Source organism: Opisthocomus hoazin, chromosome 3 (assembly GCF_030867145.1).
Source record: "Opisthocomus hoazin isolate bOpiHoa1 chromosome 3, bOpiHoa1.hap1, whole genome shotgun sequence".
NCBI classification, from domain to species: Eukaryota; Metazoa; Chordata; class Aves; order Opisthocomiformes; family Opisthocomidae; genus Opisthocomus; species Opisthocomus hoazin.
The window spans coordinates 80,216,375-80,242,249 of NC_134416.1; the positions used below are offsets into that span (position 1 = coordinate 80,216,375).

Here is a 25,875-nt window from a genome sequence, read left to right on the forward strand (position 1 = left end):
GAGCAGATCTCCCCGCCATTTCTCTGCCAGTGCCCAGGCCGTGGTACCGGCAGTGCAGCCGGCATGCTGGGGCTGGGACACGCTGCTGGCGGCAAACCCAGCGGCTGTCTTCCAGGCAGCCCTGTTCATGAGGCTCTGCTTGCTGGAAGGCATGGGAAAAACTGAGAGCAAACGGCATTTTTACAGCTATGCAGTTTGAATCCCGAGCGCAGCAGGCTGCGTGTGGGAGCTGCTGCGGCTGCCCATAGGTGGGGCGTGCTGCCCGGGCCTGGCTGGGGTTGCCCCAGCAGCGGGGACACACACAGCCGTCCGTGGGGCCGTGAGCAGGTCTTGCAGCTTTTCAGGCTTTTCAATGGCAGCTGGTAGGCTTTAGTTTTCCTTTTGTTGGTGTGGGCAGTGCAGGTGTGTTATAAAGTGGAACATGAAGCTCTGTTGGTCTTGCGTAGGCTCGTGAGGCGGATGGCAGGAGGTGCAAACCCGCCTGCACGGTAACTGTACAGCTAGCGTAAGGTGGGAGGGTATAATTGCAGTTTATTGCTCAAGCTGAATCTTTGCATTTGCATTTCTCCAGGAAATGCCAAGTTGCTTGGAGATGAAACCTGGTATTGTAGTGAGGTGACAATACTGGCTTCAGTTGCAGATTAGATACTTTACCTTCGTTTGCAGATCCACGTGGAATTTGGCTCCAAGTGACTGATGTTGCGTTCTCCTCTTTCACGTTGGTTTGGAAGAGCTTGGCTGACTTTCTGGCACAGAGCTTAAGCTTGTAAGCTAGTGCTTACAACAGCAAGTACAGATGGATATTTCTGTTTATTTTACGTGCACAGTTACTCACCCAAGTAGTCAAATTATAAACAACAAAACAAGCATAGATGTCTGACTGATCCTTTTTCACATGCAGCTACCTTCTTTGTGCTTGCAGTTGCTGTAACCGTACAGTAGTTGCTTAGGGAAAGACTGGGTTTGATTCCATTAGCATCATTATAGTAAATGGTGGGACAGGAGATACAGGTCTAGTGATGCCAGTTTGCTCCTCTTAATGCTTAGTGCTTCTGTGTTTATAGGCGTCTTCAAGAAGAAGAACAGCAGTTCAGAACATCGTCTTTGCCAGCCATCCCAAATCCCTTCCCAGAACTTTGTAGCCCTGCAAGCTCTCCAGTGCTGGCCCCTGGATCTTTACCTCAGAGTCAACCTGCTAGTAAGCATGTGAGTATGGTACGAAGCTCTGGGTCATCCAAGCGCGTTCAGACCGATAGTGGACTGTTTCATTTTGAAGGCAGAAAGAAAGTTTCAAGAGAAGTAGAAACACTTGTAAGCTTTCTCTGTGAGTAGGGCAGCACTGGCCGAGAGAGTGTCTTCAAACAGGCTTCAGACCTTTTTTACAAGGTTTGTAAGAATGAAGTGTAAAAATGAAGCAAGTCTCTTTCAGATACGTGCAAGTTGTGAATGAAGCAGTAATGCCTAGTATCTTTTGGATTTTGTTATCCGAGGTGATGACTAATTCAGAAGTCCACTTAATTAGTTTAGAATTGGAGGAGGATCTGTGCATGTTACACTGCCTATTCTAGGTGCCACAAAGACACCGAACAGCTGTATTTTTTTTATTTTTTCGTGAAGCTGCTCAAAAAGATGAAATAATGTTCTTAGAGCATGTAACTAGGCACAGCTCCTTGTAATGGGGCTTAAGGGGAGCACTGTCACATGGAAAGTTGGTTGAGCAGTTCTCTGGGTTTTTGGCAGTGAAGATAGCATAGACTGAGCTCTCGGGTGGTCCAGAGCGATAACCTTAATGACACTGCAAACAGTTTTTCTTCTCTATCCTACTTCACTCTGTGACAACCAACCATCTTGTTTTGTATCAGTCATTGGGCGCGTTCAAAGACTAAAGCTGGGCTCAAAAACTTTTATTCTGTAAACTGTGCTGACTTGCGTGGTGGTGAAAAGATGGGTTGCTCTTACTGGCTATTGGCTTATAACAGTTCTGTGCTTGAGTACCCAAAAATATGATTATGTTCTGTATCACTGGTCAGTTTGTGGGTAGCTCTTACATCTGCTCTGACGGATAAAAGGGTTTGGATGAACAGTTCAGCTACAAGCAGTAGACCCTACTGTACGCTCTTGCATCTTATATATTGCTTCACATTGCCATAAACAGCTATTTCCTTTCTCAAAAGACACAGTGCATCTTCATTGGTTTTACTGTATTTCTTATACATTCAAGACAGACAGGTAACCAGATAATGCCCTAGGAAAAAATCAAATCATCCCATTGGGAATTTCGCAGGACCTCGTCAGAGGCCTGGGTGCTGGCTAAGCAGATGGCTGTTTTGTCATGGCAGTGCTAATCTGGCTCCAGGGAGGCAAAACAAGGGGTGATTCTGCCTCCTGGCACTTGCCAGCAGGACAGCAGCACAACTGCCTTCTGAGACAAGCTGCTGATGAAGCTGCGTTTTACCTTTCCAAATATTCCCCAGTTTCAGGGATTCTTTGCGTTTTAGCTTTGTGTTTTACTAAAATTAACCAAACTGCCCTAAACATCTCTCTGTGAAGCCCTAAGAACCCTAAAAGATCTGTGCATCAGTTTTCGATAGAATTTAGAAACTAGTGGTTTAATGTCACAAATAGAAAAGTAAACAATCTTTTAATGTATGCAAGAAGGATCATATAAAGACAGAATAAAAGTAGATTTTTTTCCTGAATTTTACTTTATAATTTTTTGAACAAAATTACCTGATTTTTAAAAGTGAAAAATCTGACAAGCCTTTTTAAAGCCTAAAATGAAGTAAATATTTGTATTGCATAGATACTCTTGCTGCTGAAGTTTTTAATCAAAGACAATCCATTATAGTGGTAAAACCTTTTAGGGTATGAGATGAGGAGGTAAAGCATGTTGGACAATAGTGGCTTCTGTAGGTGCAGATACACTGTTCATTTCAGTTTAGCAACTGACTGGAGACAGATGAGAAACACTGGCTGAGGGGAGGATATAAAAGTGTTCTTTTTCTCTCTCATGAATTATTTTCCCCTGTTTAGTGAAGGAATAGAGGAACAGAACTGGGAAAAAACCTCTAGTTTTAAAGTATCGATGGACAAAAGTACGAGATAAAAAAGAGTAGGTTCAGTTTCTTCATGAAGGAAGAAAACTTTACTTTGTTATCCAACAACACTATGTTTAAAATTCAGGTATTAAAAATAATCTGTCTAGTCTTCTCATAGGATGCTAGTTGTATTTAATCCAGTTCTAGTTCCCTTGAATGGGGTCTGCTAAACATCAGGAGTAAAAAATGAGTAACTTAAGAAATGTTATATATCTTTCCAACTTCATCCTATTAAAAAAATGTAAAGTTTGGGAATTCGAGTAAGTTCTTTTAGGACATGCTCTTGCTTAGCTAAATGTCCATAGATACAACGTAAACTACTGATTAATAAAAGAAGTGATGAGCTTAGTTAAAGGACTGCAGCGGCACGTCTTAATGACTGTCAGTTGGTGAAAATGAGCTGTGTTTTAAGAAAAATATAAATACAACATTAAATGCAAACCAAGGTTAAACATAATTATGCTTAATTTCAGGTTCTCTGCTTGCGGATTATAAACAAGGATTAAAATTGGAGATTGGAATGAGCTATTCTGATCACATGGGATATATGAGGTGTTAGTGAAAACCAGTTGCCTTCATACTTCTTGAGAATTTGCAGGTAAATAGGCAAACAGCAGCTCTAGCTGGCAGTGCTGCAGCTCTGTTCACACAGGGTGTCACGGCACATGCGTGACATGGAGGAAATGTTGCCTTTGGTCAGCTTGTGTCTAGGGCACTTGAGAAAGGGACCCACGTTAATGTAGTCTTGGGGGATTTCAGAAAGGAGCAGGTATTTTGTTTGCTGACCGTGTGAAACAGTGGGGGGCCACTGCGAAGCTGGGATATCTGATACAACTTCATAAGGAATGAAGTGTCATTAGTGTTGTTCCTCATGGAACAACTTGGTCTTATTCTTTTTTATAATTTTAAAATACAACTCTGCAGTGATAAAACCTGGTAGTGGTTATGCAAGAGGAATTTAAAGATCCGATCATGTTAAACGCAGAAGAGACTGATGTCATATTGCCAAGTCTTGGGCATAAAGAAATACCAGCTCTGTTCAAGTTTTACTAAATTAAAACTTTTTCACAGTATATTGTTCCTTATAGGAAAGGCACGCGTGTGTGAATGAAGGAGTGAGTAAAGGAGCTTTCAGGTCATAAAGCTTGAATTATATTTGCCGCTGAAAAAATGGAGGTTTTCTTTTGTCATATGCAAAATTTTATGTGTGGAGCTGGAGCCTGAGCCATACATTTCCTAAGATGTTTCTGATCCTTTTGCTTATTTTTTTCACACAGTTGCCACGGCTTTTTTTAACGGTTTGCAACATTGCTTGTGCACTGCTCTGCATTTGTTTCGTGCGCTTTCTTGGCTCAGCAAAGAAAGGTAAAAGCAGTAAAGCAATGAAAAATAACTGTAATGAATCTTTTGTACTTTTTTGCAATAGATTTTTTGGTTTTTTTCATGATAAGCGTTTTCTTTATCTTACTGTAAAAAGTGCACGTATTGGGAATAATTTCTCTTTTATTTTAATATATTTTCTGAGCTCTGTTGGGTAACAGTACCGGTTTCACCCCAGCAGGAAGCAGTATGCCACCTCTAGCTCTGCTGCCAGTCAGGCACTGCATACTGCTTTTAAAGCTGACGGCTGCAGGAGCGTACTGCAGCTGCTCCCCAGAAGACAGAGAACAGTGAGAAATACAGGTCTTCTGTACTAGCACAAAAGTAAAAACAGGTGTAAGCAACTGGGATAGTTATTTAATGGGAGCATCAGTATATCAATCTGAGAGGTAAAACTGGAATGATGGGCTTATTGAAATAATTGCAGATTTTGTTTATTTTACTTGACTCTGGATAATCTTCTCTGGTTTAGAAAAAAAGCCTAAATAAAAAGATTTTGAGGATACTTTTTTTTTTTTGAGCACGTAGGCAGGTTGAGTACCTGACGCGTAATTTAGTAAAAGATTTAGAAGAGAAATAACTGTGAAACCTTAGGTTACGTTTCACAGGCTATCCGGTACTGAGCAATGTCCACAATGGTGTGATCTGGGCTAATATGGTTGTGTGACCAAATACATCTGGTGGTAGGGGTTAAGAAGTGACTTGTAATTACTCAGATGTATGCTCCTTGGGAGTTCAGTGCTACAATCCTTTATTGCAGTTCTGCAGGTAGAAACAGTCCACTCGTGAACACGAGATCACCTCGCGTCTGAGGGGACAGTGATTGCGGCCTGGGAGAAGGGACAGCTGAAAGTTTTTAAAACATCATTTACTTAACAGGATAAATATGTTTGTCTAAGAAAAACAAAAACCAGAAAATGACACGAAACCAAGACCAAACATTTGTCCAAAAGATAGCTAAAAACATCAGACAGCTAGGTTACCGCTAATTGAAGTCCATCTTTGTGTTGCTGGTATAAACTAAGAATTGGTTGGTAACTTAGGTTATAATTTCTGGTTGTGTACAAATATTTTGGAAAAAGCATGCAATAATTACATGTAGGTCACTGCAATGCCACAGGATATTAGGCTAAAGTATCTTGTGTGAGTCAATGAAGCTTTCAACTGTAAAAATAGGGCAAATTTCTCACATCCCCCCTCCATACAACCCAGGCAAACTTTCAAATAGCAGTTTGATGTAACAAAATTATTTACTCTTTTCTAGCAAATTAAATTCACAAATGGGTATGAATTAATGCCATTCTTTTTTTCCAGATTTAGTTACCCTTCAAGGGAACTCCTGTAAACAGACTTCTTAGTTTTAATTGTAAATTCAAAGAATGGTTTGGGTTGGAAGAGACCGTAAAGATCATGTAGTTCCAACTCCCCTGGCAAGGGCAGGGAAACCTTCCACTATATCAGGTTGCTCAGAGCCCCATCCAACCTGGCCTTGAACACTTCCAGGGAGGGGGCAGCCACAGCTTCTCTGGGCGACCTGTGCCAGTGCCTCAGCACCCACATGGTGAAGAATTTCTTCCTTGTATCTAATCTAAATCTTCCCTCTTTCAGCTTGAAGCCATTCCGCCTTGCCCTATCACTACATGCCCCTGTAAAAAGTCCCTCTCCAGCTTTCTTGTAGGCCCCCTTCAGGTACTGGAGGGACTCAATAAGGCCTTCCTGGAGCCTTCTCTTCTCCAGGCTGAACAGGCCCAACTCTCTCAGCCTTTCCTCACAGGAGAGATGTTCCATCCCTTGGATCATCTTTGTGGCCCTCCTCTGGACTCGCGCCAACAGCTTCATGTCCTTCTTACGTTTGGGACCCCAGAGCTGGATGCAGGACTCCAGGTGGGGCCTCATCAGAGCAGAGTAGAGGGGCAGAATCACCTCCCTCGACCTGCTGGCCATTCTTCTCTTGATGCAGCCCAGGATATACAGTTGACTTTCTGGGTTAGAAGCGCACACTGTTGGGTCATGTTGAACTTCTCATCAACCAGCACCCCCCAGTCCTTTTTGGCAGGGCTGCTCTCAATCCATTCTCCACCCAGCCTGTATTTGTGCTTGGGATTGCCCTGGCCCAGGTGCAGGACCTTGCACTTGGCCTTTTTGAACTTCATGAGGTTCGCACAGGCCCACCTCTCAAGCCTGTCCAGGTCACTCTGGATGGTGTCCTTTACCTCCAGTGTGTCAACTGCACCACACAGCTTGGTGTTGTCGGCAGACTTGCTGAGGGTGCACTCAATCCCACCATCCATGTCGCAAACAAAGATGTTAAACAGTGCTGGTCCCAGTACTTTCCCCTTGAGGAACACCACTTGTCACTGCTGTCCCCTTGGACATTGAGCTGTTGAGCGCAACTCTTTGAGTACAACCATCCAGCCAATTCCTTATCCACTGAGTGCTCCCATCATCAAATGCACGTCTCTCCAAGTTAGAGTTTGGGTGTTGTGCGGGACAGTGTCAAATGCTTTGCACAAGTCTGGGTAGAAGTCAGATGCTTTTCACTTATCCAGCAACTCTGTAATTCTGCCATAGAGGGCCACCAGATTTCTGACGTGCAATTTGCCCTTAGTGAAGCCATGTTGTCTGTCACCAATCACCTCCTTATTTTCCATGTGCCTTAGCATAGTTTCCAGCAGGATCTGCTCCATTGATCTTGCTGGGGATAGAGATAAGACTGACCAGCCTGTGGTTGCCCAAGTCTTCCTTTTTACGCTTTGTAAAATTGGGGGTTATGTTTCCACTCGTTTGGAGAAATAACACTTTCCCAAACTAAATGAGCTAAGTTTGATGGACATTGTAGGAAAGGTGTTCCATTGCTTGTCACCATGTCCCCTGTGTCACATGAACAAGTTGTCTTGTTCTTTACTCCTGAAGAAATCGGGGGTGGGCTTGCATTGTTTTTAAAGTCTTGTTTGCTTGTTACTGAAGGAGAAAGTAATGAGTAACTGAAGACTAATGAGCGCGCTGGCCTAGGCTGAAGCCTGGCAGTCGCAGGGCTGTTGGTGCCAGGGGCTGGTGGCCCTGCAGGCTCGGCAGCCGGAGCCCCGCGCGTGCTCTGCCAGGAGCGGCACGGAGTTGGAGCTGCTGCTTTGCCATCGTCGCGCCGGTGGTGGCAAGAGGCTGGGTGGTGGAAAGAGATGAGTTTCTTCGCTCTTGCTTTTGGGAAGTGCCAGAACAGTAGTTACAGCCCCAACATGAAATACAGGAAATATTAAGGGCATCTCACGCTCAAACCAAAAAGTATGTTGTTTGTTGGGGTTTTTTTGTTTTTAATGACACAAACCTGGCCCCGCTCCCAGGAGTGTTTTGGCTCCCTCCCGGCGGGCGATGCTCCGGCAGCGGGAGCATGCAGGGAGGAGGGTTGCGTGGTCAGGACCGGTGGCAGCGCGCTGGGGGATGCAAGGCCCGGCCGAGGGTGGTCTGGGGCATGCTCCACGGGGTGGCATCGGCCCGACCCAAACCTGGTAGCCCCACTGGGTGCTCGGCTACACAGCCATGCTTGCAGTTGTTTTGAAAAGCTGTTTTACGGTAGTAATGCCATTGCAATTAACCTTTAGGACTGCTTTGTGTAAACACTGAGCAGTCTGTAGTATATGCTGCATAGCGTATTCACACTAGATTTTTGTGTGTGCATCTTAGTTACATGTGCCCTTGCACATTTTTGATGCGCATCATTACTTTCGCTATGTTTTATTAATGGCACAGTGAGAATATAACTTAGCTGTTCTGTGCTTTGATCAGGGCTTGACAGAATTGAGAAGCTATCAGGCTGAGAGTGCGGGGGAAAAATGAGAAAACGTAACATGAGAGAAATTCCAGTTCACTCTGTGCCTAGCGAGGCAGGCAGGAGTGTGTTTGGGTGTAAACATCAGTGCAGCAGGGAATTAAAAAAAACCCCAGAACTATACTGAGTGATTGCAATTATACTGTAAGCGAACGGTTGAGATGAATCAGAGATGTCACAACTTTATCCTGATAGCCTTTACGGAGTTGCTCAACACAGTGGGAGTAGCTACACTGAGTCTCAGTCCTCCTCGCCGTCTGTGCTGTCTGGACTTAAGGTGTGAGTTCAGGTCAGCTTCAGACATTTTGGACAGACGCCTTTTTGGACCTCTGCTACCCAGCAGGACAGATGCAAGAAACCACTGACCCCTAGGTTAGAGCCTCTGCTGTGTATCCTGCGGGACCTTGCGGCACAGTGTCATTGCCCGCGATCGGCAGGCGAGTTGGCCACGAGGTCCTTGCTGCGGCGAGCTGAGGCAGCCCTTGCAGGGCTGCGCTGGCACCGGCGGCTGAGCTGCAGGTGGTCCCTTGGTGGGTGCTGCGAGCGTACGTACCGCATGACTGGGAAGATGCCCAGTTTTTTGCTTGCTTGCTGGAATCTACTTCTAGGGATGGAAGGCAAAGCCAGTGTTCGGTTTGTTCATTTCCAAACCATCAGCACAGCAGTTGCTTAAGTATCAGGAGTAATGCTGTTTGTTCACAGCAGGAAAAAGGCTGCTTTGGGCTTGCTGTTGTTACCTGGATGGTGAACTGGGCCCACGTTAAAATGGAAATCTGTTTGAAACACCTGTCTTCAGTGGTGTCTGTGTGTGGACACACAGGGGAAGAATGAACTTGCAAGTTCAGTGGCGTGGTAATGGAATGTTTATGCATTGCTCCAGAGCTTGAAAATACAGTTTTGTTCCATTTCCTAAACAGAAGGGATGTTGGTTGGAATTTAATAGCATTTTTGCTTTGGAAGAGTACCGCTGAGTTAATTAAATCATTGTGGGATGAGTTTCAATTCTCTGTTCTCTTGATTTATAGCCTCCTTATTGCTATCAAATTCTTATTGTATTATTCTTTGTTCTAATAGGAGTGCAGAATTACTGTACTAAAAAGTGATTTTGTTTAATTAATGTAAAGTACCTTGAATCTTTTGCTTCAGCCTGGCTGTAGTCTGAACATCATTTACAAAACTTATGTAAAAATGAGTTTAATCTGGATTTGTTAAAAGGCAAGCTGTCACTGATTCATAAAAGCTACATGTCATGTTCCTCCATTGGCATTAGGATTGCTTCTTCTTGCTAGAGGTGGACCCTGCTGCTGTCATGTAAGGGTCACTGGAGCTGGCTTCTCTTGCTGCATTTCAGGTAGTGGTTGGAGTTGGAAATACCTTCATTATGGCATGAAGCGTAAGTGTTCAGTTTTTCTCCTGTTGCTGAGGGGGCAATGGGTAGCACTCAGAAGCAAAACAGATTGACCATCAGTTAGGAGTTTGGATGTGAGAATCCCATGTTGAGCATGGGATGTTTCTGGGGAACATGGATAAAGCAACTGTGTCCCAGCAGACTTATTACTGGTGAAATTTAATGAACAGCAAAACAAAAATTGTTCTACAGTTTTTTATGGAGGAAAGGGGTGAAAGTGGGAGAGACCCTTAAAAGCTGCTTTTGTTCCTCAACAAACAGGTGTTACATTAGAGCACCCAAATCTTCCCAGCCACCTATTTTATCTGCCAGAGTGAGAAACTGCTCTGCTTTTGGGGGATATGTAGATACGGACTGTACCCAGTGTTCTCAGTGGAGACTGATTTGCCCTGCACACCTTGTGACAACGGTGCACGCTGCCTGTCCGGACATCTAGGAGCACCATCCCCACCGTGCCGGGCGCTTGCCAAACGGCCAGCACCCTCGCAGGAGGGAGGCACCAGGCTCCCCGAAGCATGCTCAGCAGCTGCTGAGGGCCCGAGCCTGAGGAAGCGGCTTCGAGTGCTGGGAATAACGTCCGTGCCCTGCAGCTGCCGGGGAAGGTTGGCTGCCTCACTGTATGGTGACCTTGCACGTGTTCTTCCTCTCACCTTCTAGGTTCACTTTTAAAAATCACACTTCTCCACTATCCTTGCCAGAATAGGTAATGAGAGTAGGAACGAGCCATCCCTGAGGGAAAAAACCTTGCTTTTAAGAAAAGAAAAAAAAAATATCAACAAATGGGTTGCAAGACGTTGCAGAAAAGAGTATTCAAAGTTAAATAACAGCATGGCAACAGTAAAACACCAGAACTTGATTTTACAGACAGTTTGCCCTCAGGCTTCTGCAAGTCATTTTTGAGCTTGTTCTTGCCTGCAACTGTTAAGAGCAGCTAATTACTCTGAAGTAACTTGCTTGTCATGCTGTTGCTGGTCACACTTATTTTCCCTATTGCTTGCTAAAATCCACTGAAAGCAAGCCAACCACAGTATTTCCAGACCTTATAAATAGCTTAACAGATGTTTGCAGCAATTCCCATTCCCCAACTACTCAGTTATGTAGAACAAACTATATAGACGGAGTCTATGCTAAATGGTGGGTGTCAGGTACACAGTTTTAGCATTGAAAAATACCTGCCATGCATCAGATCAAGAATGTTCTTTACTGTTCAACTCCAGAACAGCGTTGATTTTAATTGTGTGCAGGTATATGTATATATATATATGAGAAGATGAAAGGATTCCTTTCAGTAGTCACACACCTTTTAATTGATTTATGGATCAATTTGAAAAGAAGTAGGCATTTGGTGTATTAAGATCATCCTCCTCTCCATTAGGCAAAGAAGTGAAAGCTAATGTTACAGGAATAGCAACATCTAATCATACAAATAAAACCTTGTATTTGATATTCTCAGAGTATTTTTCTGTGTTATGTACTGGTTTGTTCTGTTGTTTTTTTTCACGGCTAGGCTTTGAACTTTTTTCTTTAACAAGCGATCTAGCTTGCCAAACCTTTGCAAAGCTTGTCCAAGTGAGGCTGAGCCTTGCCTCTTGCGTTACAGCCTGGTCAAATGAGCGTCTGCCGATAGGCAGGCTCAAATAATGTCTGGCTGAAAAATGTCCTTGCTGTGCTTGAAGCTAATGTCATTCCACTTGTAGCATTTAAAAGGTCCTAAATGTATTTGAGAGCCTACTATTAATTTCCTCTTTTGTCTGCTTCACGAGAGGCACCAAGGCTGGGTTTTATTCCTGAATGTGGATCCAATCAGTGTTTTAAATGCTATTTTGTGAAAGTTTTGCTTATGCTTTTTGTTTATCTTTGAGCATGCTTATCCATTGTTATTTGTATCCCAGTCTGTTGGGGTTTTTACTTGGTTTTTTGGAGTGGTTTTGTGGTTGTGGGTTTTTTGGTTTGGTTTTTTTTGACTGCACAGATGAAAAAGGTAATCCAAATCCCAAATCTTTCATCAGCTGCAGAGAGAGGCTGTCGTTCCAAGGGGAACGAAATGCTCATCAGCTGAAGGGGCAGGAGAGCACCACATTCAGCTCCAGGAATAGAGAATGTGTATTTCTAACCATTTGTACAGTGTGACACATTTCTTAATATTTTCTAGGATGTTAATAAGGAGAAAATCAGGAGGCAGCCAGCTATATTTGTGCAAATGTGCCTTCAGTGTAATTTCCCCTTGCTCTCAGTGAACATTTAGTTCTGTGTTACACTGCATGCGAGTTACAAATGAGCATTTGCTTGCAGGCTAATTAAGCATAGCTTAGAGCAGTACTTAATTGCAACACTTCAAGCAATACAGAGGAACTTGAAGCCAATCTGGCTAACAAGAGATTAACTTAGTACTCAGCTCAAGGCTGTGCTAGCTGCTGTGTCTGTAAGATTTCATTACCGCTTGCCCTCTCTTTTGTGTGCATGGAATAGCACTTGGGCAGTCTCCAGAAGTCACTTTTTGTCCTTTAGGATTTAAACTACAGCAGGAAATTCTGCAAGAAGTGAGACAGGGCGAAGGCATGATGGAGCCTTTCAGTGGGCAGGGAAATGCTTGTGCAGCAGACGCGGGCTTTGAGTGTCTCTAGCAGTTCATCCATCGAACAGATGTCCAAACGGGTCGAAGTTGAAAGACTCTGCTATGTTGATGTATAACCATTAAAAAGAAAGAGCTGAATGAACTTTACAGAAGGCTTTCTATATGTTACTTTTATCCCTTAAATAAATAAATAATCTGGTAGTTCTGAAGATGATGAAATAAATTTTACAGCACTGTAAACATGCTCACATCAATTTCTCCTCTTTACCTCTTTCTCAAGCCTTTTCTAACATGCAGCTGTAAAAACTGTGGTGGTGAACTGATTCTTGTCTAGCAAAATGGTTGGGGATTATGTGCATGCAAATGGCTAGTTTTTCCCCTAAACCGGAGCCTTAGAAGTGCTAATTGCCCTACATTCAAATAGCAGCTATTAAGGAAAGAGAGACCCTAATAAAAGTCCAGCAAAAATAATAGAATAAAATGTTTATAGTGCCAGACGTATTCACAGTGACTCCATTCCTTTAGAATTTTGCAGCAGCCTCTGCTTTCTGCCTAACTGATCTAATTTCTACTGCAGTTACGTCTTTTCTGAACATATATCTGCAAAGTATCTGGAGATGCAACTTGAAGGCAGTGGCTGAGTGTGAGTACTGATGGAGAGTAGAGGAATTGGTTTCTTTTTTTGGACTGCTTCATTATTCTCTTTTAAAATCTGTAGATGGTGGGGAAGTAGAAACTAAATTTTCTTCTCTTAAATTGTGTGACAATGTTTAAATTGAATTTCAAACCCCTAAGGGCTCACTGCATTCAAGAAATACATTAGAAATATTTGAAGAGGAAGTATTTAAAGTCTGGGTTGGTGGCAGCTCAGAGTGCTTGGCTTAAACTTTCGTGTCACTGCTGCACTCTGACCCTGATATAAAAGGGCTTCTTCCATTATGTGTGTACAAAACCACTTTTGTTGGTGCAAAACTTTCGTAAGGCCAATTTTGCTGCGGTAACTTAGCAGATCTTTTGAAGGATTGTTGAAGAGTATTTCTTTTTTATGCTGGGTGATTCTTCTTTTCCACTACAACCATAATAAAATATTTTGGGAAGCATGTATATGACTTAGCGTAACATAGCTGCAAGTTAGGTGTGTGTGCTGCAGCTGAACTACCACTGTCTGGAATTAAGTACCTGTATTGATCGCACACTGAACTATAAAATGTGTGCATTAATGCAAGACAAGCTCTTTACCTACAACAGACAAGCAGTAGGAATAGTCATGCTTCTCATACTGTTTGCTCTGCATGGGCATTTTTTTGGCTGCTGGACAGTGGCATGAAGGCTAGCGAACATATCCAGCATAGTTGTTTTTCCCAGCTGTAGGCAGCCCTTTCTCACATCTCAGCTTGCAAGAAGTGGAGATGAAAATCTTTACCTTTGAAGGAGGATATTGGGATTTCTTGCTGAAGATAATCTTCACCTTTTTGTGTCTGACTTGGCATCGTGAATGTTCCTATCAGCGGTTGGCTCGAACTCAACATACAAGTCACACAAGCTCTAACACGGAGTTGGGTTTAATCAGCCTTAGGTTAGCAGACCCTTGCTGTCCAATTCATTGGAGGTAGACATGATAGTCCCAAGCTTTTACTGTCCTGCTCAAAGACCTCTTCAGGTAGCTGCTTGCTTCATGTTAGAAACAACTTAATAACAGCAAGTGCCATTTTGGGAAGGTGCGGCATTCCACATTTTGCTTGATTAGTCTCACGTCTGACCAAGGGACCTTTGCATGTGCTCCACTCCTCCTGACCCAAGGTTATGTCGATCTGTGCAGGAAAAACAATTTCTTTGCAGAATTGTATCTGTTTGCCTTTAAGTTTATTTCGTAGTAAAACAAAACTTCCTAACAAATGTCACTACTAAGCAAATCTTAGATAATACTTTTTTTTGTAAAGGATGATAAAGAGACTAGGAAATGTAATATGAGTCAACCACTGATGGTAGTTTTTCAGTGTCAAGAAACGTGATCAGCTTTAAACAGCCTTTGGGTGGGAATTATTTCTGTGAACTACGGTTACGTGAAAATCAAATCTCTCATTTGGGTTGCTTATCTGGGTATCTCCAGTCAGTGGTTAGTTAGAGTACCTTTTGAGTACGTTCATGCCACTTTAGGGTAGCAATCTATAGAAGATGATCAATTGCACTGAAGTGCCTCTTTCTCTTTACATTAGCCACGGTGGGAACCTGTATTGTTAGTGATTACTAGATGTGCTTAGATTGAGGTGGCTAGTAACAGCTGAAATGGCTACCACCTCTGTGTAGTTTGGGTGGAATAGGAGAAACCTTTATCTAGGCAGTGACGTGTGGTGGAGAATATCCTTTCCTTCCCCTAAGTTACTGAACTGTTTTATTAGGACCAAATCTGGCCTTGTTTCTAAGAGGGAAATTTTTGTTGACCGTTCACCTGAATGGCCAGCCTCCTCGTGAGTTACTGCCCCTGGCAGAAACAGCGGAGTCTGTTTATGTGGAGAGATGCTGGCAGCTGCAGGGCTGATTTTTTTCCGTTATCTGTTCAGTGCCTGTGAAAAATGATCAGTTTCTAACCACAGTCGTCTTGTGCAAATTAAAGTCAGTGCTCTTCCACACATCTCCTTAGTGTTTTAACTTCAGTGTGCAGTGTTCAGAGGTAGCCATTTTCTCTAGATGTGCATACATAAGATTTAGGGATGGAATACAGACTTTCCTGCGCAGATACTTTTAGTCATTAGTACTTGATACACGATAGTGATGCCAATTCTTGTGACTTTTTTTTAAGGAATAGATGGGAATGTGAGAAGCAGGAGGGTAGGGGAGGGGGGTAAGCTCCAAGAGCCAGTAAGCCCATGGGGAGAGTAATAGCAGCAGTTTCTAAGGTAGAGTGTTGTGGAATTAGACCACCATTTCAGAAAGTAAATGACCTCAGATTTGCCTGCTGATTTTGTGCCACCAAATGCAACAAACATAAGTTGGTTTGTAAAGAAAGGAAGGTTAGTTTGCCAGATTAATAAACTTCACAAGGGACTATCAAAATCGCTAGGATGTTTCTCTGATGTTTTAGATAGAAAAGCTTAATTTGTGATCTCAAGATGCTTTCCATGTTGAACCTCAGAATTAAGTTATCTGGTAATTTATCTGCATCAGTCTGTACATGTGGAAAATAGTGGTCTTCACAGAGAAGATGGTGTGGTTTGGCCTGGCAGCTGGCAACTAAGCACTAGGCAGCCGCTTGCTTACCGGTCCCTGACCCTCCCAGTGGGATGGGGAGGAGAAATGGACGGAAGGTAAAACTCGTGGGTTGAGATAAAGGCAGTTTAATAAGACAATAAAGGAAATTCTGCTACTGCTAATGATAACGATAATAATGAATATGCCAAACAAACTATGTACAGTACAGTTGTCTCACTGCCTGATGACAGATTTGCAGCCAGTCCCTGAGCAGCGATTGCAGAACCTGGAACTCATGGATTTTGCAAATTTTGCAAAACTTCCCAAAAAGACCGAACTCTTGGACCAGAGAGGATTCGAACTCATGGAAATGAGAAAAGCTCAGATTCCTGCACCCCCCCCAGCCAACCCCCATTTGTAAACTAAGAATGATGTCCGTGGTACAGAGCATCTCCACTGGCCAGCTTGGCTGGCTGGCTGGCTGTGCTCCCTCCCAGCTCCTGCACACCTGCTCGTTAGCTGAGTATGAGAAAGTAGAAAAAGTCTTTGATGTCATAGCAACAACTGAAAACATCAGTGTTATCAACATTCTTCTCCTACTAAATCCAAACCACAGCAGCTACTGGGAGGAAAGTTAACCTTGTCCCAGCCATATCCGGGACAGAAGCTTAAGGCGTTAGGCTTAACACAGCACTGTCCATGGAAGGGCAAATATGTTGTATGGCATCTAGAGCAGGATAAATCTTTTCAGTTATTCTTTAAACACAGTTTTCATGGTATACCTTGAGTAACTTCATGCACTAGCTATTTTATTATGTTTTAAAAAGTGAAATTCAGAGTGTATAGGTTGGCAAAGCCTCAGCTGGTGGGAGCCAAGCAAACTTGGGTTGTTTTCTGTACAGCTGGGTGCACTGACAGCAGAACCTGCAGAACTCTGGCAACAAACCCCCAAAACCACTTATTTCTTACAAGTTACACTCTGGGTCTGATCAGTGTCTGTTATGTGGAAGGGTGTGTGAGCAACAGTTGAACTGAAAATAGTTTCAGTACAGAGTATTTTTTGTTAATACCCTGCAGCTAGCCAAAATTTTTACTTTTGCCATGTGTGATCTTGTGCAACAAGATGGAGAAGTTGTGGAAGAAGCAAATGTTGTGACACTTTTCTACATTGTACAAAAGGCAAGATAGATTTTTCTCCCATAAGAAACCTTCTGGTGGTTATGCTAAACCACCATCCGAAGACAAAACTTTCTGAAGCTGGAAAAGGCAATAAAGTTTTTCCCATGTGTGGAATTGTCTCTATGTGAATGAATAAAGATTGATAAAGAGTGACATTTGCTGAAGCCAGCAGATTTGTGTTGGACAGTGTTAGAAATGCAGTAGGAATTATTAATAGCTAATAATGATTAATTATTAGTTATTACCAAGTATAGTTATTAATGCAATATGTCTTTAAAGTTTATGCTTTTTTATGTTTATGTTTTCACTTCAAAATAAATTAGTTTTGACATATACAACTATGTATTTAACCCAATAAATTTTACGTGGTGGCTGAATGGAAGAAGTAGGTGTTGTAACTTGAAATCTAGAGAATAAAATTTCAATGTATGTTACTAGTTTATAGAATCACAGAATCACAGAATGGTAGGGGTTAGAAGGGACCTCTGTGGGTCATCTAGTCCAACCCTCCTGCCGAAGCAGGGTCACCTACACTAGGCTGTAGAGGACCTTGTCCAGGTGGGTCTTGAATATCTCCAGAGAAGGAGACTAGTCTGAAGAAAGCAGATCTCAGGATTCAGATTCATACCAAAACCAAGCTAGTGTTTAGGGAAGAAAAAGAAAAAAAGAAAAACACTGTTTACATTCATATATATTTATTTATAGAGTGAAGTTTTGTCTAGAAGGGACTATTAAACTATTACGCTGCCCAGGATCCTAAACCAAGATGTTTACATATCTTCTGTTATATGTTGCTCTAAGTTGTACTTTTGCCCTTTAAGCCTAGACTTCTTGAAGTTGTTCTTATATAGCTGGCTCTGTTTGCCAAGTGAACAACGTTTTTTAAAATGTTCTGGATGGGAATGGAATTAACTCACTTATGGAAATAGAAACTTCAGAATAAGAAAGATGTCCGAAGGTTGATCTACCTTCTGCCAGTCAATCTGGAAAAAGAATGAGCTTGTGCAAAGGCAGAGTAAGCCTGACATCAGTGCCTTTACACTTTTTCAGTTTCTCTGTGGTTCCATTTAAGAAGGCTTCAATGACCTAGATTTTTCTCAGCATCATTCTTAAAGAAGATCCATGATGCAAATACAGAGCCATCAAAATCCTTTTAAAAAAACTGTCACTTGTGTCAGGATGGAAATAAAGTTACAAGTGTCTTTGCAAGGTGGATTTCTTTAACTTACTGCCACTAATTTAGGGGAAGGGGGAAGGGGAAGAAAGGAGCATGCTTAAAGGTAATGACTGTAATGAGTTATCTATAATATCTAAAAATACAGAGTTAACTCCCTTGTCATTGCCTTTGAGTCTTGGAAATGATTGATTCCTTCACAATCAGCTACAGTAGTAATCCCGCTGTTAAAAGATTTCTTGTTTAATACCATGCAGAATTGGTTTCTAAGGAGTGTCTGTTGTCTCAAAGAAAAGATTCGCCCAATATTTGGTCTTTTCCTCTGAGGATCATTTTCATATTCATTTGCCTACGCTAAACAAAGAAACTAGGCGTGTGAGCTATTTGAATACAAATGTCTTTCTAATATAGCTAATTATTTTAAATGTTTAATGGGAGTCTCATGAAAATTGTTGCACAAACTTTTTCAATTAGAGAGAAGGCTTGTTGATTGCATTTGTGCAGGATGTTTAATTGGGTGGACAACACAGAATAAATACATTTGGAAGTTATATCAGATTACCTACTTTTAGGGGGGTGCCTATAGGGAGGAGAAGGCTTTGCTTCCAATCAACTTCAAAGATCAGATAGCCTAATTGGAAGCTGACTGTGCCTTGACAGCTTCAGAGCAGCAGTGACTTCCATGTAAAATAATCTGAAGCAGATGCTGAATGAGGAAGTAGCATTTTCTTTCTTGCAAGCTTTGGCATCAAATCTCTAGCATTATGTTATCTAGTTCTATATCAGGAAGCGTTTTTGTGTTGTGGCATTGGTTTCAGCACACTACCTCATATTTAGACTTACACAATTAAGTTCATCAGCCTTCGACAAACGGACTTTTTGGACGTTCCCAAAACGTTTAAAGGGAACGCTGAACCACTGTAGCATAGCTTGGGAAAATACTGATGAAAAATCCTAGTAGAAGACCCATTTAGGGTTCCTAAATGATGATCAAGCTTCACTAGATTTTTTTATTTTTATACTTTTAGTATTTATGCAGCTCTGCACTATTTGTATAATAGATTGCAGGCTAGAGAAATGGGCTGCCAGAAACCTCATGAAGTTGACCGAGGGCAAGTGCAAAGTGGTGCCCCTAGGGAGGAATAACCCCAGGCACCAGTATATGCTGGGGGCCGCCCAGCTGGAGAGCAGCTTGGCAGAAAAAGACCTGGGGATTCTGGTGGATGCCAAGTTGAGCCTGAACCAGCAATATGTCCTTGCCACAAAGAAGGCTGATGATATCCTGGGCTGCCTTAGGGAAAGCGTGGCCATCATGTCAAGGGAGGTGATCCTTCCACTTTTTTAGCAGTGGTGAGGCCACACTTGGACTGCTGGGTCTAGTTCTGAGCTCCCCAGAACAAGAGAGTCGTGGTCATACTGGGAAGTGTCCAACAGGGCCGCAGAACTGGAGCATCTCTCCTGTGAGGAAAGGTTGAGAGAGCTGGGGCTGTTTAGCCTAAAGAAGAGAAAGCTGGGGGCAGCTTGTGAATGCATGTAGGTACCTGAGAGGAGGGTGCACAGAGGACAGAGCCAGGCTCTTTGCAGTGGTGTCCGGTGGCAGGACAAGAGACGATGGGCACAAACCGAGACACAGGAGGTTCCCTCTGAACATCGGGCAATGCTTTTTCACCATGAGGGTGACTGAGCGCTGGCACAGGTTGCCCAGAGAGGTGATGGAATCTCTATCCAGGCATCTGGATGTTGTCCTGGGCAACAGGCTCTAGGGGACCCTGCTTGAGCAATGGGAGTGGACCAGATGACCACCAGAGGTCCCTTCCACTCTCAACCCTTCTGTGATCCTGTGATTGTTCTTGAACTTTTATAATGGAAAAAAAAAGGTTAAAGGCGCGATCATTTTGAAATATATCATCTCTGTGTTAGGTCTTTAATATTAAGTTTGGGATTATGAGGATAAAGCTTACCGTTAATTAATTTATAACTACTGAGTTTTGAAGAACAGTAATCTTTTTCTTGTCTAGTGTGTGCTGGTACTATCAGTGTAATCGACTTGAACATCTTGTAAGAATTCTGTTAGAATTTACTTGATAGGGGGATTTCTGTGTTGCACTTTTGAATCTTACTTGACCATTAAAAGTACTGAAATTAAGCAATGCCAATCAAAGTATACCTAAATTATCTGTTCTACTTCATACATCAGCAAAAATAGGGAGGAGCCAGTTGTCTGACTTACAGGTGCTGAGATCCTGGACCAGAGCACTTAGAAGACGAGCCGTTCTCATGGGAAATCCTCAGCCTTGGAGGCACTGAAAATGAAATCACTCAAATGCTCATTCAACTAATCACGAGGGATAGTACAACTTTAGAATGAAAGATTACCAGTTGGCAGAAAAGATGATGGAAAACATTTAAGGGCTGTAAAAAGATGTTGATGTGATTCAGTGGAGCTCTGCACTGCAGTCTGCTTGATCAGTGGCAGTGGAATACTGGTAACAATGCACTGACAAAGGTGAAAGCCTGGTCGAGGGGTACAATGTCAGTCACGGCAGGGCGTGTGTGGGGTGTTGGTGTCAAGGTGAGGGGAGCTGCTGTCAAACAGGTCGCCGCGCTGGTCAGCAGCACAAAGCAGCGCTCACGTCTCTGTGGTGTGGCCTGCGGTGGGAGAGGCCGAGCGCTGACATGTTGGTTAGTCTTCAGGGACAGGCTCAGGAGAAGAGCTGCAGGAGGGGCAGGGTGGAGGGTGGTGCTTCAGAGGAGGCTGCTGAGAACAGCGTGGAGAATGTGAGAGAGGAGAGGAGAGGCCGCTGCTGTTCAGAGATAGCTACGTGGCTGCGGGTCCTTTAAAGCAACTCGCGTGCATGTCTGCTGAACATCTAATTCTTTGTAGCTTTAGCAAAGTAACCTTCTCTTAAAAAGTTGGAACGAAGGCTGCAGACTTGCAGCCAAATAATGCCGTCTATAATGAGCTGACTACTTTGCTGTTGAGCCACTGCTGCTCCAGGGATTAGTGCTTGAAAACCTCAGTACACCTAGACGGTAGGGGAGAGCTTCTAGAGGACATTGTTGTGAGTAAGATTGTGTAGAGGACGATTTAGTCGACTTTGTTTCTCAGCTTTTGGAAGAAACTAGTTGAATCTTTTCAGTTCCTAATAAGCTGTGTTCAGATACTAAGCTCTCTGTTTCTATAATGTCATGTATTGCTTGTTCGGCATCTTTTTAATTAGTGACATTTTATTTAATCCAAATTAAATATGCCAGATGTAGCTGATTTAGTGGCTAACAATGACGAGTGAGGGGAGGGAGGGAGAGCTAACATTATATAGCCGTCTGTTCTCAGGGAAGTTGGTGGTGTGGTGTGTTGGTTTTTTTTTTTTATTTCTAGTTCCACGAGACAAGTTGGAGTGGTAACCATGGCAGCAGGGAATTTGTCCCTGTAAGCTAAGCAAAGGGTTGGGTTGTGTGGGTTTTTTTGTGTTTGTTTTTTTCTTTGTGGTGCCCCTACTAGGAGCAAGGGGTGTGCAAAATGGTCTCGAACAAGCCCTGGAGAGGGAAGTCAGAAATAGAGAAATTAGAGGCGCTTGCTGTGGACTTAAAACTCCTGAGCTGGTCCTGCCGTAGCATGCACGGATGGATGGGTGCAGCAGTGAAGCAGAGCAGTGACAGATGTGAAAAATTTCCTGGTGACTTGGATCTGTGCACTAGGTGTTTTGGGGTGAGGTGGTTAGACACTGTACACTAATAAATCTCTTGTATGGTTGTGTTTGGGTTTTTGCCAATATTTTTCTCACTTTTTTCCCACTGAAAATGCATAATTCTTAGCAGGTTGGAAAGGAGTGAGATTTGCAAGGGGCTAGCTGCGTTCAAGAGAGAATATCCAGCTTAGTCATGGTGACATAACTCCAGATTTTGCATCAGCCCTAGAAACTTTTGATGTATCATTCTGGAATTTGAGGAAAAAAAAAATGTTTTCCTCTGATATCTAAGTTTACCAAAAATTAATCAGCAGAGCAGTTTTATGGAGCAGTTTCCCAATAAAGCGACTGCTGAAAATGAGAATTATACATGCCTTGGGGAGAGAATACCATGAGCCCTCTTCTCCCATTGACATAACTTTTCCTGGGCTGAAGTCTGCAGGGGGCTAATTCCAGCCACACAATCGATGCTTACACAGTTGCGCAGAAATACCCTTCTAATGTGAGCAGCTCTGTTAAAAGCATTTATTGTGTACATGTGACAAACTGACCCATAAAACATCCTGAACGTTGCAGGCAGCAACAATTAGCCGATACTCGATGCTTGAAATCGCCGGCTGCCAGAGCCGGTAGCTGGGGAGACGGGAAGTTAAGCAATATTGCTGAGTTCCGTACAGTGAGGAGGCAGCTGACAGCCGGGCATTAGGGATGCTTTGCCACGCTGCTGTAGTTAAGCCTGTCACCCACTTGTTCTAAAGCACCCCTCTTTTATTGTCAGAGAAGCATGAACTCAGCCCTGTTGGGAAAAGCTACTGGGAGTTGCAGCTGTCGGAGTGCGGGAAATTTATATTTCCAAGGTGTGTTTGAGCTTTTGGGATTTTCAGCCAACAGAGGCTGTTAGGCTGTGTATTTAGGCTTCAGGTCCCAGTGGTTAAAGGGCCATCATTCCTTGAGTGCCTGGAGGTTATAGCCTGTCTTCACTAGGAGTGTTTCTCCATGTTTTCTTTTTTTTTCCATTAGCTTCCATTGCCTGTTTCACTGCCCTGAGTTGCTCTCATCTTCATATTTTCACTCTTTGGGTGGTTGTATCCCTGTATTGCGTCTCCATGTCATATGCTATACTTGACTCTTCTCTCATCAAGCTACCCATATGAAGTTCATAGAGTTTTTCTTAAAAAGTTTCATTTTTTTGTTTTGGTTTCAAGCTTCCTCCTCTCTCCCAGCAGCTTTGGTGTGTAACTGCCTGGTCTGGGATGTCAGTGTTGGTTTGTTGGGAGGTGGAGGGGAATAAAGGGACTTTTATAAAAGGACAGATAATTGATTTTTTTTTTTTTTTCCAATCTACTGCACCTCTGTATATCTTGTGAAGACTCTTTTTATCCTACTGTTGCCAATTCTGGCAAGACTTATCAGATCTAGGAGCTGGGCTTGCAGCTCAGAGCTTGCTCTCTTTTTTTAATTATTTATTTATTTTAACCTTCAGGGCTGCAGATAAAACCTTAGGCACTTTGCACTTGCAAGCTCCAGGGAACAAACTCACAAGTCCTAAAATACTTGGCTTTTTCACTCATTGTGGTTACTTTTTTTGGGAGGAGGGAGGAAGAAACAGGAGTAGGAAGAGGGTCTGTCATTGTCTTCCTCCATATTGCGTTGTAAGTTTGTCATTTCTGTCTGGCTCTGCATCTTAGGCTTGCTTAGACTCCTTTGCTGCCAGGCTAGGTAAATTGGATTGCAGTTGTTCAAGACAAATTTCGTAACTACCAGTTCTTAAAATAATGTTTGTTTTGTCATGTCTGGACATTCCAAACATAGTTTATTTGGCATCCTCCCTGATTGTTGGGCTGCTGTTTTTCATTTTGTTTCTGCTGTTATATCAACCACAGTCAAAATCCCAAGGTCCCATTGTATCAGATAAGAGACAGTCACTGCCCCAGAGATTTTCCCATGCCTTAAAAATGCACATATTTTCAAATACTAATCCTCAGTTTCCAAAGACATCTTTGAAAGCGGTCTCCGATCCCTTTCCTAGTAATACGTGGCTGGACCGGTGCATGCAAATAGCAGGCTGGAGCCGAGTCTAACTGCGTACACAGCCCTTAGAGGTGTTTCTGTTTTCTGCTCTGTAACCTCTCTGCTCCTTTCGCCTCAGAAAAGCGTGGAAGGGAAGGGGAATTTTGTGGACTACCCACATAGAAGTTGTACGTGGACAACAGTGAATCAGAGCGAGAAGCCAACTGTACGTTGCCGGACCCTGTGCTGAAATGGCTGTCTGGCTCATAGGGTGGCCTGGGCACTCAGGTGGCAAGCGCCTTAGCTGCAGTTGTCACAGTGTCCTACTGGGAAGGAAGGAGCCGTCCAAGTCTTCGGGACCTGCATCATTTTTCTAAATCCTATGGGAAGCTGCTCCCTGGAGTCTTGTTGCGCTGTGTGCCAAGCTTCAAATTAATGTGGTTCTTGTGGTTGAAAGCTTGTGCAGCAAGGAAGATGTGGTGATAATTCCTTTTCTACAGAGTGATTTATAATGGCAAAACAATTTAAAATACTCAGTAACTAGCTTGGTTACTTAAGAATTTTAATCAAGAAATTATTACGGTTTTTCTTTGTATTACCGTTTCTAGGGTTGTTACTGACTTAAATTGTGTTTGCAAGAACTTTTCTGCTAAACCTTTCTCTTGGAGCAAATTCAGACAATAAATAACGCATTCTGTAAGCACAGCTGAGGAAGATTGCAAACTATCTAGGGATAAATTGCACGATAAAATATATGAAAGATAAAGGTTAATGCCAGCAACACCACTTGATGTCTTTCATTAGATAATCAAAGGAGTGTAACGGTGCCTGTAACTGTCTTTTCTTCTGTACATAAAGGATCTTGAAACTGGAAAGGATTTTTGCATGAAAAGCAATTGCTGTTGGAAGGAGCAGTGTGGAGAGAAGGGAGCTCATTTACAGACTTATAATCAAAACTAATGGGAAATGCTGGGTGGGGGAGGACAAGAGGCAGAGGGTGAAATATAAGCTGTCGGTCCTATGACCGCAGGAGAGTCTGGACCCCCAGGTTCGGGACTAGGGGAGCTGGCCGTTTCCAGGCTGCCTGCCCACTGGTGTGGACTGGTACTGTGTCAAAGCCTATCCAAACTGCTTCCCAAGCTTTCTGTCTTCCGGCACCCTGCAAATACTCAGAAGCTTCGGAAAAATTCATAAAGGCCTATTGTTGCTCTTAAAAGGACTGAAAATTAGTCCTTCTCCTTTCTTTTACCTAAAAATGCGAGGCAAATGAGGAATTGAGTGGGAAGATGTGAAAGTGTCAAACGGGTCAAATGATTTATCTGAACATGTGAGCATTGAACCAAAGTGGGAAGGAGTGAAACAGCTTTTGGAGATACTGTCACAAAATCGGTGTGTTGTCTGTAATGTGGGCATGTATCGCTTAAAACTGCATTCTGCTATTCATTTGTAAAACATGGAAATCACAGGATAGCAGCTTAAACAGTGTCCAAACCTTCAGCCTCTAAGTATGTGAGCACACGTTGGAATAAATCTTTTGTTCATGCAGGCAATGGTTACATCCTGAAAACATGCTTTCTACAGTCTTTTCTTAAAAGTACATTGCACAGTTCACACCTTTGTATGTAAACAGCTGAGATTTTTGAAGAAGCTTTGATGCCGTTGCTATACAAGCCTATGCCTGTGCAACAGAGGGGCATTAGTACTTTAAGTTTTGAGAAGATAGAAACAGATAATGAGTGTAGACTTCATCCGGTGTCTCTGTAACAAATAGCCATTTTCACATGTCGTTTTGAGCGAGAGGAGGAAAAGCTGTGGCTTGTGTTTACAATATTTGAGTTTTAAACTTTTAATAGTACCCCAGATGTGCTCATTGCATGTATTCCTTTAAATGTGCTTTGTGTATGTGCAACATCACCGACTTTGCTTATTTTTTCTAAGCTCAAGAGTCAACAATTGCAGTATGTAATTATGCCAGTAGTGCAGAGAGACATGTTTGCTTGATTAGTCACCGCGGCCTGCGTTCAGCCAATGCAGCTTACGGCATCCAGCTGAAGTCCGGAGTCAGGAGCCTAGACTCTCTCTGCAGCTAGCCGAGACACACAAATGCCTTTGTCATGTGCTTTAGATCTTAAGTTACCTCATCGCTCTCCCTTAGCTTCAGGAGGAATTTAACTCTCTAAAATTACCTGGGGTGAACGTGGGCCTGGGCGTTCGTACATGACAGGTTCGGGAGCGCTAACCCTCCAAATATAGATGCTGACTTGCACCCGGCGCTAATCCTGCCCTGCCCTTCTCTGCCCGCGCTGCCGTGATTCCCAACCCTGTCTCGCTGGTGCGACCCTCACAGAGT

The 25,875-nt window shown here is 43.0% G+C and overlaps 1 protein-coding gene across 6 annotated transcripts in view; it reads left to right on the top strand.

Moving 5' to 3' along the window:
- GRB10 (growth factor receptor bound protein 10) overlaps window positions 1–25,875 on the top strand; it is a 149,826-nt gene that overhangs the window by 91,907 nt on the left and 32,044 nt on the right. For 5 of the 6 annotated variants that reach the window (XR_012763494.1, XM_075416753.1, XM_075416756.1 and 2 more), the window contains one exon: window positions 1,065–1,206. The exons of the other annotated variant lie outside the window; for it this stretch is intronic. Coding sequence is in view for 4 of the 5 variants with exons in the window: in XM_075416753.1 (XP_075272868.1) it covers window positions 1,065–1,206 (142 nt within the window). In the remaining variant the exon portion in view is untranslated. The remainder of the gene's footprint in view (window positions 1–1,064; window positions 1,207–25,875) is intronic. 6 annotated transcript variants of the gene reach the window in all.